Here is a 14,402-nt window from a genome sequence, read left to right on the forward strand (position 1 = left end):
GTGATGATTAAATAACTAACCCCCCCCCCCCGAGCCTACAGGTGGAAGCTGGGGTGGTGGTGGGGCAGGCAAGCAGCAGCTACGTGGAAGTAGCTGCACAATAGCAGCAGCAAGCAATGCATAGAGAGATATCTGGAAGGTTAAATAGAGCGGCATATTAAGGAGTCTGTTTGGTTGGTTGTAGAGTGATAAGGGGCGTTATGTATGAACGCAGCATAAGTGCTCGAGTTGACTGCCTGAACTAGCTCGCAGGCTTCGCCCCATTTAAGAAAGGTCTAATTTGTTTAAAATGTTGCAAGTTGAATTTAATGGTATTGGATACTTTCTTAATACGTTTCTTAAAAGTTGATATGATAATAATAATGTTGGTCAACAGTTACAAATCTACTCTTTCAGCAGAGTGCAATGTAGGCCCTTTGAAATGTGTTTGCGGCAAATTGAAATGCAAGTCAAACATTCATTCTCCTTTTAGCTCTGATTTATGCCAAGACTGGCTTTGTCTGGCGTCGAATTGCGTCCAGAGAGTACCTTTAGTTTAAATATCTGTCTTTCGCTTGGTGATAGGCAGGTGGTGGACAGGAAGTGGCAGATTTGTTCCGGCTGTGTACTTTCAAATTCTAGCGCACTCGAGCTGGTTTCTCCATTCTTACCTACCCCACCTTTAAGGTCTTCTTTTGAATAAGAAAAAAACGTTGGGGTTATCCACAGATAAATATGAAGTCTGACAAAGTATTTAACGTCCAATATATTGCATAGTTTATTTTGGCACTTGACAATCACCTTCCCTGAATTTGAGTCAGGTGTAACTAAAGTCTGGTTTACGGGTTGTTTATATTTCACATCATTAATCAGAATCTGCAAAGTAACTAAAATACATGTAGTGGAGTAAAAATACCAGGTTAACCTCTGAATTGTAGTGGAGTAGAACAAAGTAGTATGCTGCTGTAACAAAAACATTTCCCAACTTGGGATCAATAAAGTATATCTTATCTTATCTTAAGATGATCGATGGCTACTGCCATATTTGCAAAATTTGCCTCTGAACCTTGACAAGTGCACAGACATAATACCAGCTGTTAAATAAAGCTCTTCTGACCTTTGGTGTCATGTGGGTATGAAGCTTAGCGCAAGTTCAAGAAGGAAGACCATACCCCCTGGTGTTACACGTCACTGCAAGCTCTTCTCCCATTAAGTAATCAGGGGCGGTACTCCCCAGCTAGTCAATCATCGCACCTGCTAACCCTTTAAATCTGCTCTTCCCTCTCTGTCAGTTGTCATTTCAGGTGTCAACGCACAATTGGTAGTACCTATACTCCTATCTCGTTAACAAACACTCAGAAAAGATACAAAAAAGAACAACATGTCCACTACAGAAGGCTCCGACAACGAAGCTTTTCCGCAGGATCTCGATCCCGATTCCGACATACCTCCAGGTGTATCTTCCATCTCCTCAAGCCAATGGCGCACAAGCTCCCGTCTGGCTTCCCGTGGCGAATCCCGAACAGCAGAGGCGGATTTCCTCATCTCCCACCTACGGCGGCAGGGCATTTCCGCAGCCCCAGACCTCCCTCTCTCCCAGCTTCGGAAACTCTCGGACCAAGTCCCCGGTGCGGCCTCCCAGCCCAGGGCAGCAGCTCCAGCCAACTCTCCAGCCAACTCTCCCGAGAGACCGGAGCGAGGACGCGGGCGTAGCCGCGGAGGAAAAAGGACGAGGAAGCGGAGCCCTCCACAAGCTCGCCCAGAAAAAAAAAGAAAATCCAACTTTCCCCAATCGCACCCAAGCGCCGGGCAGCTCGGGAGCCTCGGTAACCAGGACGACAGCCTCGCTAACACCCTGAAAAATCTGGCAAGCTCCATGCGGGGAATTAACGCTCACCTCCAGGCCATGGATAAAGGCTCTGCTAGAGCGTCAACTTCTTCCGCAAACTGGGGCGACGCTCCTGCTCAGGGGCTTAGGCCGGGGCAGGGCCAGTCATATCATCAAGCGGTAATCCCCTCTCACATCCTGGCTACCGCATTTCCAGAGCCGCCTTCAGGTAGGCCTTATATTCCCCAAGCCGCGTATATTCCTCCAGGCTGAGGGCGAAAATCCTCGAAAGGAAAGACGTTAATCTCGTCAGCCTCATCTTGCCTTCCCCGGAGTGTGACAAGTCTATCGCCACAGGAGGAAGCTTCACTGCCGTGTTTAGGTCCACAGATCCCCGGCTTCTGAAAGATCTACACATAGGACAGTTCCTGGTCGCTTTCGGCATCTTCCGAGATGTCCTATGTACCGTTTACCCCGAAAGGAGAACCGAGTTAGACGCGTATCTGGGCATCATCGGTGATCTCCAGCTTAAATACGGGAAATCCATTTTTTATTATTACCACAAGAGCTTTTCTAGCAAAGCAGCGCGCCATCTAGCTCACTGCAACATCCGCCTGGATTGGTCCGTGCTGGACACTGAGCTGCTTGTCATGGCTACCGGCGGGCAACAAGTCCACTCATGCTCTACTTGCGGGACGCAGGGCCACACTGCCACTTTCTGCCCATCAGTGCCTCTCTCCAGGGCCAGAGATTTTCCCACGCCGTATCCAGGGAATGATGGCCAAGAACGCCAGCTTCTGCGGGGATGCGCATCCGAAGTCAGTCTGCCCCAAGCGCCGCCGAATCAACTTCCCGCAACAGAAACCACGTGGTGGAAAGACCTCCTAAAAATTCACCCGTCCACTCCCATTAACATTCCATACCTAGCCGCCGCGCTCTCTACCCACCCAGACTCAGTGTTCGTTGATTACCTTTTGTCAGGGCTCTCCCAAGGCTTTAGGGTCGGGGTCCTCTCTGCTCCCCCCGTAACCTTCGTTGCAAAAAACCTACAATCAGCAAATAAAGAACCCATCATAGTCTCTCAGCTCATTGAGAAAGAATGTAACAAAGGATACTTAATAGGTCCTTTTCACTCATCCCCGTTCTCAGTGTTCCGGACAAGTCCAATAGGAGTAGCCACACGCAAATACTCCGAAAAGAAAAGGCTAATTTTCGATCTGTCCGCACCCCGCGCCGGCCCGTTCTGCAGCTTTTACAGCCTCATCCCTTCAGAGCCATTTTCCCTTCAATATGCCTCGGTTGACGACGCAATCAAATTAATAAAGCTCACAGGGCAAGGAGCCTGGCTCTCCAAAGCAGACATCACTGATGCGTTCAAAATCATCCCCATCCATCCGTCCCAGTGGAACATGTTCGGCATCAGGTGGGAATCCAAATTCTACTTCGCCGTCCGCCTGACTTTCGGGTGCAGAAGTAGCCCCTGCATTTTTAATTCTCTTTCCGAAGCCCTCTGCTCGATCCTGCTGAACATTGTCAGAATACCCTCTGTTCTTCACTTGCTGGACGATTTTCTCCTCGTAGATCCCCCTCGGGACAACTCAGGCGCCTCCCTGGCAAAACTTAAACTCTGCTTTCAGAAGCTAGGCGTTCCCCTATCCGCGGAGAAAACCCTAGGACCTGACACACGCCTGGAGTTTCTAGGCATCACACTCGATTCCGCAGAGATGAAAGCATCTCTCCCCAGCGACAAACTGCAGCGCATACGTGATATTACCAAGTCATATTGCGGGCAACAAACCATAACTAAACAACAGCTGCTCTCCCTCCTCGGGCACCTTAACTTTGCCATGCGCGTCATCCCCCAGGGGCGCTCATTCATATCTCGCCTTCTAGACACAGCTTCGGGCGTTAAAAACCTCCACGACCGTGTTGTGCTAGATGAAGGCTTCCGTTCAGACCTACGATTCTGGTCCCTCCTGCTCGACCACTGGAACGGCATCACCTTCTTCTATGATGACATAGTGTATTCCTCCGACTCAATGAGGTTATTCACGGACGCCGCCCCATCCGTGGGTTTTGGGGGTTTATTTCAGGGAGAGTGGTTTGCGGGCCCATGGCCTCCCACATTCCCCAATCATGCCTCATCCTCCGCCCTGCACGAGATCTACCCTATCGCAGTTGCCTGTTATGTGTGGGGTCACCTCTGGCTACGGAAACGCATCTCGGTGCTCTGCGACAACCAAGCAGTAGTGGGAATAATTAACAAAGCTCGCTCCCCGTGCAATGACATTATGCCGTTTATGAGAAGCATCACATGGTCTTCCATTACCCATAACTTTCTCATCTCAGCTCGTCATGTTCCCGGTTACCTCAATACAGCGGCTGACTCCCTCTCTCGCTTATCTTTCCATGCTAGCCATTTTAGTCTAAAACTTAAGCACTCCAAATGTGGAGGCGCTTGCTCCGCTAGCGCTGCTCGCAACGATTCTCCTTTCTGCCCCTATAAATCCATGATTAAATTCCTGCATTTGAGATCTTCCACAAATCCTCTCTCACCACTATTTCTTCTTCCAGGGAATATTCCCTTAACTAAACACCGATTCAACTACTATTTAAAACAAATTCTCTCTAAATCCGGACTATCACCCCAATTATTCTCGGGGCATTCGTTCAGGATAGGCGCAGCTACATCTGCTGCCATTCAAGGAGTCTCATCCTCATCCCTGCAACAACTCGGACGGTGGTCCTCCTCTGCCTTCACATCCTACATTCGCCCGGACATCAGTGCCGTGCTGGCCATCCAAAGGTCCCTCAAACACTAACGGTATTTATATATACAACTGGTGGTGGTTTAGCAAGTCAGCACATTTATGTGTCACCGTGTTCACGTTTAAACACTTCACATCGTCGTGACCTTCGGGTCCGCTTGTATTGAATCCTGCCGCGCAGGTTGCGGCCAGTGGGTCGCATTATGTTTAAACCCTGCACGTGCAGGGCCAGTAGGTCAGTGTCATATTTAACCCTGTGTGTACAGGTTGCGGCCTATGGGTCAGCCTTTGTTTAACCCTGTGTGTACAGGTTGCGGCCTATGGGTCAGCTTTTGTTTAACCCTGTGTGTACAGGTTGCGGCCTATGGGTCAGCTTTTGTTTAACCCTGTGTGTACAGGTTGCGGCCTATGGGTCAGCGTCATGTTTAACCCTGCGTGTGCAGGTTGCGGCCGGTGGGTCAGCGTCATGTTTAACCCTGCGCGTGCAGGTTGCGGCCAGTGGGTCAGCATTCGTCTAATCCACCATGCAGGCGCTAAGCATGGCTGGCGTTCACATTAACCCTACAGTTATTCCGACATTCTCATCATGTCCCTGCGTTATCTCATTTCATCCACAGATCTCCTCAATCAGCCAGCAAGGTAAGAAATGCTCACATCTCAGCACTTCTTACTTCTCTTCTCTTCGGGGGTTCATCGGAGCGGTTTTCCCCTCCTGAATGATATCCTACAAACCGTAGGATATAGATTTTCTATACCACGTGTCCGGTAATAAACATGTATTTCATACATCACGTCTCTCATGATTGAAATGAAGCTTAGCGCAAGTTCAAGAAGGAAGACCATACCCCCTGGTGTTACACGTCACTGCAAGCTCTTCTCCCATTAAGTAATCAGGGGCGGTACTCCCCAGCTAATCATCGCACCTGCTAACCCTTTAAATCTGCTCTTCCCTCTCTGTCAGTTGTCATTTCAGGTGTCAACGCACAACCCGCCTCCACCCCTTCGCCTCCTGTCTCCTAATTCAGGGCCAAGCTAATTCTTCTTCCTCCAGACCAGACCGAACCATTATCACCACCACCAGTGTCTAGACCCCGGGGGGTTCATCGGAGTGGTTTTCCCCTCCTGAATGATATCCTACAAACCGGGGCCTAATCTCCAAACATCAGTTGATTCTTTGTTGTAATCTGTCAATCATAATTTTCTATACCACGTGTCCAGTAATAAACATGTATTTCATACATCACGTCTCTCATGATTGAAATATTATTTCACCCATTTATTAATTATATGTTTTACATTTGATAACACCACTGTGTTTCGTATCCCCTAAACCTCCAGGGTGTACACAGTTTAATACTGGCAACTTCTAATTGTGGGAAATACGAAAACGTCTTATAAAGAGACGTGCCATATAATAGAGGTTTCTCAATACTCTAATATCCCTCCGGTTGTGACCCAGAAATGGATTTCAGCGAGCCATGTTGAAGGATATCTCATTTCTCTAAATGCACATCGAGGACCGAGCATCGAGGAGGCTCTCTGGAGGAGCTCTAACCGAGGAGACACTGATGGGTCCTCCACGGATGCATTTCCGGGAACGGTGGAAGCGTTACGCACGGCCGGACTTATCTCAGCCAATGACAGCTCTGCATGCATCCCCTGGATATTATTTTAGTAACCGCTTGAACGGCGACGCGATGTTTACAGTGAGAACAGCTGTGAGGTCCGTGCAGAAAGCAGAGCAGTGTGTAAAATGTATATCACTCAGTATAACAGGCCCACATTACTCTCTGTATTTGTATGCTGTAGTTTAGTAGATAACTACAAACAAAGAGTCGATATTTTTCTAAGACCATTTAGTGCTTCACATAATAAAATACACAACGGCTGTAGCCTGATTATGCTTTAGGAGCATTAGGTGTGTGTGGTACAGACTGTACCACACACACACACCTACACACTGTACCACAGTGTGTACTGTAGGTGTGTGTGTTGTACAATGCGTAGATGCGGCGGACAGACGGGTCTCAGTTGGTTTGGTGTCCTATGCTTACTTTTAATACTTGTAAATACAACTTTTGGCCTGTAATTTCAATTCCCCATTTCAGCGACCAGAGAGAGGGGGGGGAATATATATATATATATCCAGTCTCTGATTGTGTTACGTTATTATGAGAGTGCTCTCATACTTGTTTGATTCTGAAATTCAAGCCCGCCTTAACCTGCCATCAGGCCCTGGGGCAGATGGGTTTTGTAGGCCCCCTATTTAAACAACAAATCAAAGTCATGTATAGACTCGGCAGGCTCTCCCAGGTAAAAAAAATAGTATGCATAAATTATACTTTTAGAAGAATGTACTAAGTACACTTTTAGATAAATGTGCTATTTTGGTCACATTCAAGTATACTAAAGTGTACTCAAGTAGTACTGGAGTACTACTTAATCATTAGTTGAGTATACTTGAAGTGTAAATAGTGTGCTAAATTGGCACAACTTTTTGTAAACTTTAAGTGTACTAAAGTACACCAGTTAAAATCATGATGTATGTGCATTCGAAACACACTTTAAGCACAATTGTATTATATCACCAGTGTGTTGGAAATATACTTAAAAGGGCATTCGTGTGCATTCGAAACATGCTTTAAGTATAATTGTATTGTATCACCAGTGTGTTGGAAATATACTTAAAAGGGCATTCAGCTCAATTCATAGTAATTCATAAGTGTGTTTTCAACATACTATTATCATACTTATTCAAGCACACCTGTTATATTTCCAATTAACTTCAAATGCACTTTCTGACTGTATTTAATACTTTTAAATTGTGCTATCATGTTAATAAAAATGTCTTTATAGTAAGGTTCTATCACAATTTAAGCACCATAAATCCATGTATTTTAAGTATAATGTTATTATACTATAATGTAGAATATAAGTGTATGGTATCACTGCTTATACTATAGAATAGAAGTGTATTTTACAATAATGTTACCACTGCAAGTACTGGGTTATGTGTTACAGAAGCATACTTACAATACATCACTATTATACTTCATACACTTTAAGCTACTTCCGGATACCACTTAAGTACACACCAAGTGTGCTATTCTGTTTCATGACAAATTGCACTTCAATTATGAGAAAAACATAATTTTAATGACATAAAAACAACAACAAACCAAAAAACGTGTTTATACTAAATTTAACAATTAACAAAACATGATGGCTAAACTGACTAACTAACTTGCAAAGTCTATATAAACTAAATGGTGACCATCAGTGAGGAGTAACGTTGCTTGTATATCTCTTGTTGTTGCATTTCCTCCGCAGCAGGGCCCGGATCGCACTCACCTCGGTGCCGGGACATTTTTCTCTCACGGTGTCTTACAAAACAGGAAGGAAGCATGGGATTTAATACTTGATAATATAGACAATATATTAGATTGAAATCCATTCATAATGATAACATTAATACAGAATATCTGTACCTATAATGGCATTGACTTTCTCCGGGTCAAGGGTCTCTGGGTTTTCCCCTTCCCAGTAAGGGTAGACTTCGCCAGGGTCTCTTTCCCAAAGATTAGCGTTGCTAGTTCCTGGGCAAAGAGAGACATCATTCTGTTGCCTAATCTGTGGAAGAGGCGTGTGGAGACCTGGACGGAGGAGTTGCCTAGGAACATCTGTAAAAACAAAGAGGCGGATTAAAACAAGATAAATTACAAATATTGTACCTGTACCATCAAATGAACTTGAATGCTTTGCTATATTTTAAACACACTAGAGATATAATATAATAGTCATGCAAGTGTATTTCTAATGGCAACAAAACATATTTGTAATGGTAAATGGACTGTACTTGTAGAGCGCTTTATCTGGTCAGCAGACTACTCAAAGCGCTTTTACACCACATATCACATTCACACACATTCATACACTGATGGCGGAAGATAAACCATCAGAGGTAACACATTCACTCACATCCACACACCAATGCACAGCATTCTGAGCAATTTGGGGTTAGGTGTCTTGCTCAGGGACACAACAGCGCATGGCTGCCAGTGGCGGGGTGGGGATCGAACCACCGACCTTCCGATTGGTAGCTGACCTGCTCTACCACAGCCTTCCCCCGTAATCAAGTCAAGCAGGGCTCGAAATTAACTTTTTTCCTCAGTGTCCCACAACTGTCCCGAATTCTACTTTGTATTGTCCCGGATATAACCAGCAGTGTCCCAAATTTAAATTTGTATCGTCGCCCCCCCCAATTATGCAGAATACATATAATTTGATACTTTTTTGTCACTTAATCATCACACCATAGACTCTGGTCCATCGTGTAAGTTTAAAATACTACATATGAATATTAGTCTGATCTGTTGCCTCTCCTAGAGTAGAAGGGAAGAGAGTTGTTTTAAGACATGTTTTTCTATTGTTTCTCAATATCCAGACTAATTTAACATTGTCATGTCAACATAGAAGAATTCTGATTTGTATTTTTCAATTCAATATGGTATGGCTGTATGGTCTCTGTGTTTTATGATCGGAACCCTCCATCTGGCAATAAAAGTGGTATGAATGATAATAAAAAAACAGAAGTTCCATAATACAGTTTAATAAATGTATCTGTTTTCAGTTCTAATTACAAGTTATCCTCACAAGTCAGTAGTACTATAGGAATATAAATTGATCTTCTATCTTCATTCATGAATGTCAATCATCTTGCTCTCACTCGATCACAGAAAATACAAAAATGATCGGCTACACCTCTTATTCTGATCAACTGTATTTCACATCATTTTCACAAACTTCAAAAGAACATGACACCGCATTTTAGGACGTTTGTATGCATTGTAAGGCACACTTCAGTTGTTAGCGTTAGCTAACATTGACACTTAAGACAACTAACTTACCACAGTGGAAGACGATGCATCATGACCAGGACTTGGGATGTTTTCGTTTCGGGAGTCGGCAGAATTGGGGCTTGCATCAGGGGGCTGTTTATTCAACCACCTCAGCATTTCGTTCTTCTTCTTTTAACTGTCGTGACCGTTGCATTGGCGCGAGTCTAGCAGCAGTCAGCAGCAGAGTGGATGACGTAGAATGCATTCTATGATTTGACAGCCCAATGACTTTGCAAATAACAGCCATTTTGAAGTTTACTTTTAATTTTTTTTCCACTGTCCCGAAATAGTCCCAGACAAAATAGATTTGTGTCCCAGTAGGAATTGTTATGGTCCCCGGGACATTGGGACATCGTTAATTGCGAGCCCTGAAGTCAAGGTGTACTCAAACAGTACTCGAGTACACTTCTGTATATTATGTGGGGCAGCTCTCGTCTTGGCTTCAAGGGTGTGAAAATACAATTCCATTGATCCGCAGTGATTAATTTTGTATAGAACAATAGCAATAGAGTATCATTACTATGTAGGTCATACCAAGTCATTACTGCCAGTATTGCGGCCAGTTTGCTGGGAGTCACCGTGGCCACTACTGGAACAAGATCCTGATGAGGACGACCCTGAAATGTTGTCCAGTGCTGTCTTCATGGTAGCCACCAATCTTGGCATCTCTAAAAAGTGGGTATAAAAAAGTATCCAGGTGTAAATAACAAATTCAGACATAAAATAGTGTCAGCCGCAAAATACTATGTACTATGATTGACCATGGTGCATTCCAACAGTCCTGATTTTCTGAAATTACGCTCTTTCTTTTGCATTTGTTTACTGTTGTATAAATGCAATAGATAGTTTATTTTCAAATTTGTAACATGTGGGAAGTCAGGTCGGGTCTCAAAATAAATGTGGGAATTTCATGAATTTTACTTATATGGGAAACACTGCATATCAATTTGAAAAAAACTGTTAAATATTTAGACCTACAAATGGTTGCTTTTTGATCGGCTCAAACAGGTCAATCGAGGTGACATCAGAATCTGAAGAGTGTTGAGGTGATTCAGATGTCACCTCTTCTGAGGGCTTGGAGGTTCTCTCAGCCTGTAGGGATCTCTTGAGCTGTTCGCCCATGGCAGTTACCATCTGTGAACCAGACTGACAACATACATCATGTTTGAGTGTGCCTTGGAAAATTACCACCCAAACACCAGGCTTAACGCTTGTAACTTAAAACAACATTTCACCCACATTACATTTCCTCATATTAAGACTACACTTTTCCATTAATCCACAGACGTTGCATGTATTTAAAAAGAGCATTTGGTAATTGTAGGATGAAAATGTAGTGGCCTCAAAATACAAAAAAACATGCGTTATAACAAAAAGCCATAGCTGTCAATATCATTCAAGGTGAAACGGAAAATTATTTGTCAGTGAATTTTATAACAATAAACAAAATCAGTCAATGTCATTCCATTCAATCACAAACTATCAATCATCAAAACACACCAATCAAACTTACTGCCTTTCCTTGGTTTGTTTTTTGTACAGCGTCCTTCACATTTTTGACTGTACATGTCTTTCTTCTGCTGCCTCTTTTCTGGGACTCGGCTACCGAAAATATGTCCTCCCCTCGGATGAAAGCATCCCGCTTTTGAACCACTTCTTGGTAGACTTCTGTGAACAAGATCCAGTTCATTCTGACATTACAAAATGTAAGCACTTGTTCGTGCACTATTGTTCACACTGATACACACACCATATACAGGGTAAAATGTAAATTATAGTGCCCATCCAAAAAACAACCATTATTTAAAGTGAAAACCACCCTTGAATGATGGGATAGTAGACTAAAAGCTTTAGGAATCCGAACTATAACATATAATATGTACCCTGTATCAAGATTGATGCAAAACAAGTTCAGTTGTACCTTTTTAGAGGTTTAGAAGAGAAAAAAACCCACTTCTGGGGTCATTTGGGTGGATTTGACCTATCTCTGGCCCCCCTTGTTCGATTTTGATGATTGACATCTCTTTTTAACAGTTAGAGCTAATAGAATCGAGGGGACGTTCCTAAAATCCATCTAAACAAGACCCATTGGTGAATGAGTGCTGCACCCTTGAACCGGAAGCTGCGATACGCTCTGGCTGCTATCATTAGCAGCTAATATGAACTATCCGGTTTTTACATAAAAATTGAATGAAGTATTATCAGTAATACTTTCTAAGTGACACAGACACATAGGACTAACCTTCAGTCGCGTTTTTATCGTTTTATAATATAAAATAATAAGTAATAAGGCTATTTTTTACCGTGAGTTCTGGGCTAAGTTTGTTAGCATTTTTTCGCTCAGGGCTAATTTAGATGCTTCTTGTGAGACTTGTGCTTTGATTCGGAAAAAATGGTTCATATCTTCAGTTAGCTGAGTTTATAACCGTTAACTGAGTATGACACATTAATAGGTCTTTAAATATTAAGAAGCCTTGAGAGTGAAAAAACACCCCGCAGGACCCAGATTATGGTTACCGCCGCATTATTAGCTTCAGTGCAAGGTGAGCACATTCAGTGCCTGCAGGAGCTCACAAGTCCTTATTTGCATATGTGAAAATAACAATTAAGATATTATCTAAGAGATAAATATCCCACACCCCTAATTTGAACATATGTTAACGTTATAATTTACCACCACCTTATACACATTTTTACTGAATAGAGCTTCATAATTGGACTCAAGCTAACGTTAGCTAGCAAGCTAGTTAGCTAGAAAATAAAGCAACTCTTTATACTAGCATTAAGTTATCAGTTACATTTCTAGAGAGACTATAACCAAAGTTAGCTAACGTTATAAAGATTTTTTCAGAATCATTTCATTTGTATTTGTAACTTACCTCCTACGAACAGCAATTTGGCTGCAACTGGCTTCGACCCCTTTGCGGTCGACGTTTGGCAGGCCAAATCACCTCTATCCAGCCTTGCTCCAAATCGAGGTCTTTCCTGCAGGTAACTGTAACTTTTGCAGCCCTGTTTACATCCTTTATGATAGATGTATGTTCTACTCTAACCGACCCGTCTGGGAAATAGAACAGTCCAAATGTTGGTAGGTCCAGCAGAGACATGTTGAATTGTTGTAGTCTGGCTGCTCAATTTCAAACAATAACCGTCCGTCCACCGATGCACTTGGCTCCACCACAGTTGGCGCGCAAACTGCTACATTGTGATTGGGCGTCGTGAGACCTGCATCACGTGATGCAGGTCCAGTATTATTCGGTTTCAGCCGTTACTTTATAGCCCTTGGTCTGGTTTAACGCTAACTAGTTGTTGGAGCTAATGACTAACAATTATATATTATAAATATGCCACCAGTACAGTCATTGTGCATTATTACATGATGGTAATAGTCCAGACCTATACACTTCCCAGAGGTGTAAACAAAGTACACTATTCACAAGTGTTATAAAATAAACACTTACAAACAAAGTACACTGAAGTACAGTTTAAAATGAACTAACATTAAAGTGCACTGTTTGTAAGTATACTTATGTACACTTCTAATGGAGTGATTTTCAAGTCTACTTAAATAAAGCATACTAATAGTGTATTACAAATGACTTGCAAATATTGAACTTTTCAAAAGTAAACTAACATAAGTATTTGCAAGTTAATATACTTTAGTACTTAAATACATTTCTAATGAAGTGTATTTAAGTACTTGTTATTAAAGCATGCTAATAGTGTATTACAAAATAGTAAAAAAAGAATTGTACTTTCGATAAGTATACTTAATGACTACTATAAGTATTTGCGATGTAGTACGTATAGCGAAAGTGTACTTACTTGCAATTCACAATACACTTAGTTTCAAGTACACTTTTAATAAGCACACTGAAATACCACTTTAAGTATTTCAGAAATAGTATATTTATATTTAGTACATTAAAATTTAACTAAATGACATCTATTTTGAATTATACTTTTTAAAAGTACATTTTAAACATACTTTCAATTAAGCACAAAAAGTAGAAGTATACTTGTATACACTTTTGTATACTTACATTATATTTCTAATACACTAAAGTATACTATTTTTTTACCTGGGCTGTGATCGCACTTCTCCACTCTGCTCTATGCGCGCCTGGTCCTCTCCTCCAGATGAGTGACGCATCGGGCCTCCCTCATGTATTTGTCCGGTTGCCGTTGACTCCCCTCAACGTAGCAAGTCCTCGTCGTCCTCTCCATCTCCTCCAACAGATAATGTCCCTCCTGTCTGTTTTTCCTCTCCCGCTACTCCATCGCTATCAGAACCAGACGGCCTACTTGGCTCCGAGGCGCCGCGGCCGGCACCGCTGCCGCTCGGTACAGAACTCATCTGTCCTTCTTCCTCATCCTGGCCTACAGGTTTAAAATAACCTGTAAGCTTCTGCATTTTTGTAATAGCTGCTTGTCTCGAAACTCCTTTTCCCTCAACAATTTCCTTTTCCGAGCGCCACTCTCAAACTTTTTCTTCACCGACATTTTCTCCTACAACCTTCATCTGTCACTCAATCACTCGCAATTTGAATAAGTCACATGTGAAACATATTCTCATTCTGATTGGCTGTTAAGTGGTGCCCACTGACTGTTTCGGAGTCATCATTTTTGAGAAAAATCTCTGGAATCCATCGATCTGATTGATTAGCGGAGCAAATGATCAAAATACTTCGGAGGGAAGATATTTTCTTTTGGATTACTGGTCTGGGGGAAGTTCACGAGTGTGTGTGTATACGTGTGTGTTTGTGTATTTTTGCATTTCTGTGTATTGTGTTTGTTTCCCGGGGGAAACACCGGCTGTTGTTATGCCTGCTGTGACGTCAAGTTACTCCGTTCTCCGCTTGTAATTATGCCGTTACAAGCTTCAAAGTTGTATTTATCATCTGAATTTGCCGAAACAAGTTTAATATT

General features: G+C 42.7%; 1 protein-coding gene and 1 long non-coding RNA gene across 2 annotated transcripts; one reads left to right on the plus strand and one right to left on the minus strand.

Annotated features, from left to right (window-relative positions):
* Positions 1-1,360: 1,360 nt before the first annotated feature.
* Positions 1,361-5,261, plus strand: LOC117555511. The gene is made up of 3 exons (XM_034230387.1): positions 1,361-1,971; positions 2,076-4,631; positions 5,193-5,261. The coding sequence occupies exons 1-2, from the start codon at positions 1,361-1,363 to the stop codon at positions 4,627-4,629; spliced, it is 3,165 nt and encodes a 1,054-aa protein (XP_034086278.1). The 3' UTR covers positions 4,630-4,631; positions 5,193-5,261.
* A 2,930-nt stretch (positions 5,262-8,191) lies between these two features.
* Positions 8,192-11,030, minus strand: LOC117555546. Its single transcript, XR_004570403.1, has 4 exons — positions 10,987-11,030; positions 10,452-10,619; positions 10,008-10,141; positions 8,192-8,255 (listed from the first exon to the last, which is right to left on the minus strand). It is a non-coding gene; the product is annotated as an uncharacterized LOC117555546 (long non-coding RNA).
* Between the last annotated feature and the right edge of the window lie 3,372 nt (positions 11,031-14,402).

This window comes from Gymnodraco acuticeps, unplaced genomic scaffold (genome assembly GCF_902827175.1).
Source record: "Gymnodraco acuticeps unplaced genomic scaffold, fGymAcu1.1, whole genome shotgun sequence".
NCBI lineage: Eukaryota > Metazoa > Chordata > Actinopteri > Perciformes > Bathydraconidae > Gymnodraco > Gymnodraco acuticeps.

Excerpts from the sequence above, each read along its gene's own strand:
- LOC117555511 (XM_034230387.1), top strand. The coding sequence starts at position 1,361 with ATGTCCACTACAGAAGGCTCCGACAACGAAGCTTTTCCGCAGGATCTC. Across the intron at positions 1,972-2,075 it reads CTTAGGCCGGGGCAGGGCCA|GCTGAGGGCGAAAATCCTCG; the intron begins GTCATATCATCA and ends ATATTCCTCCAG.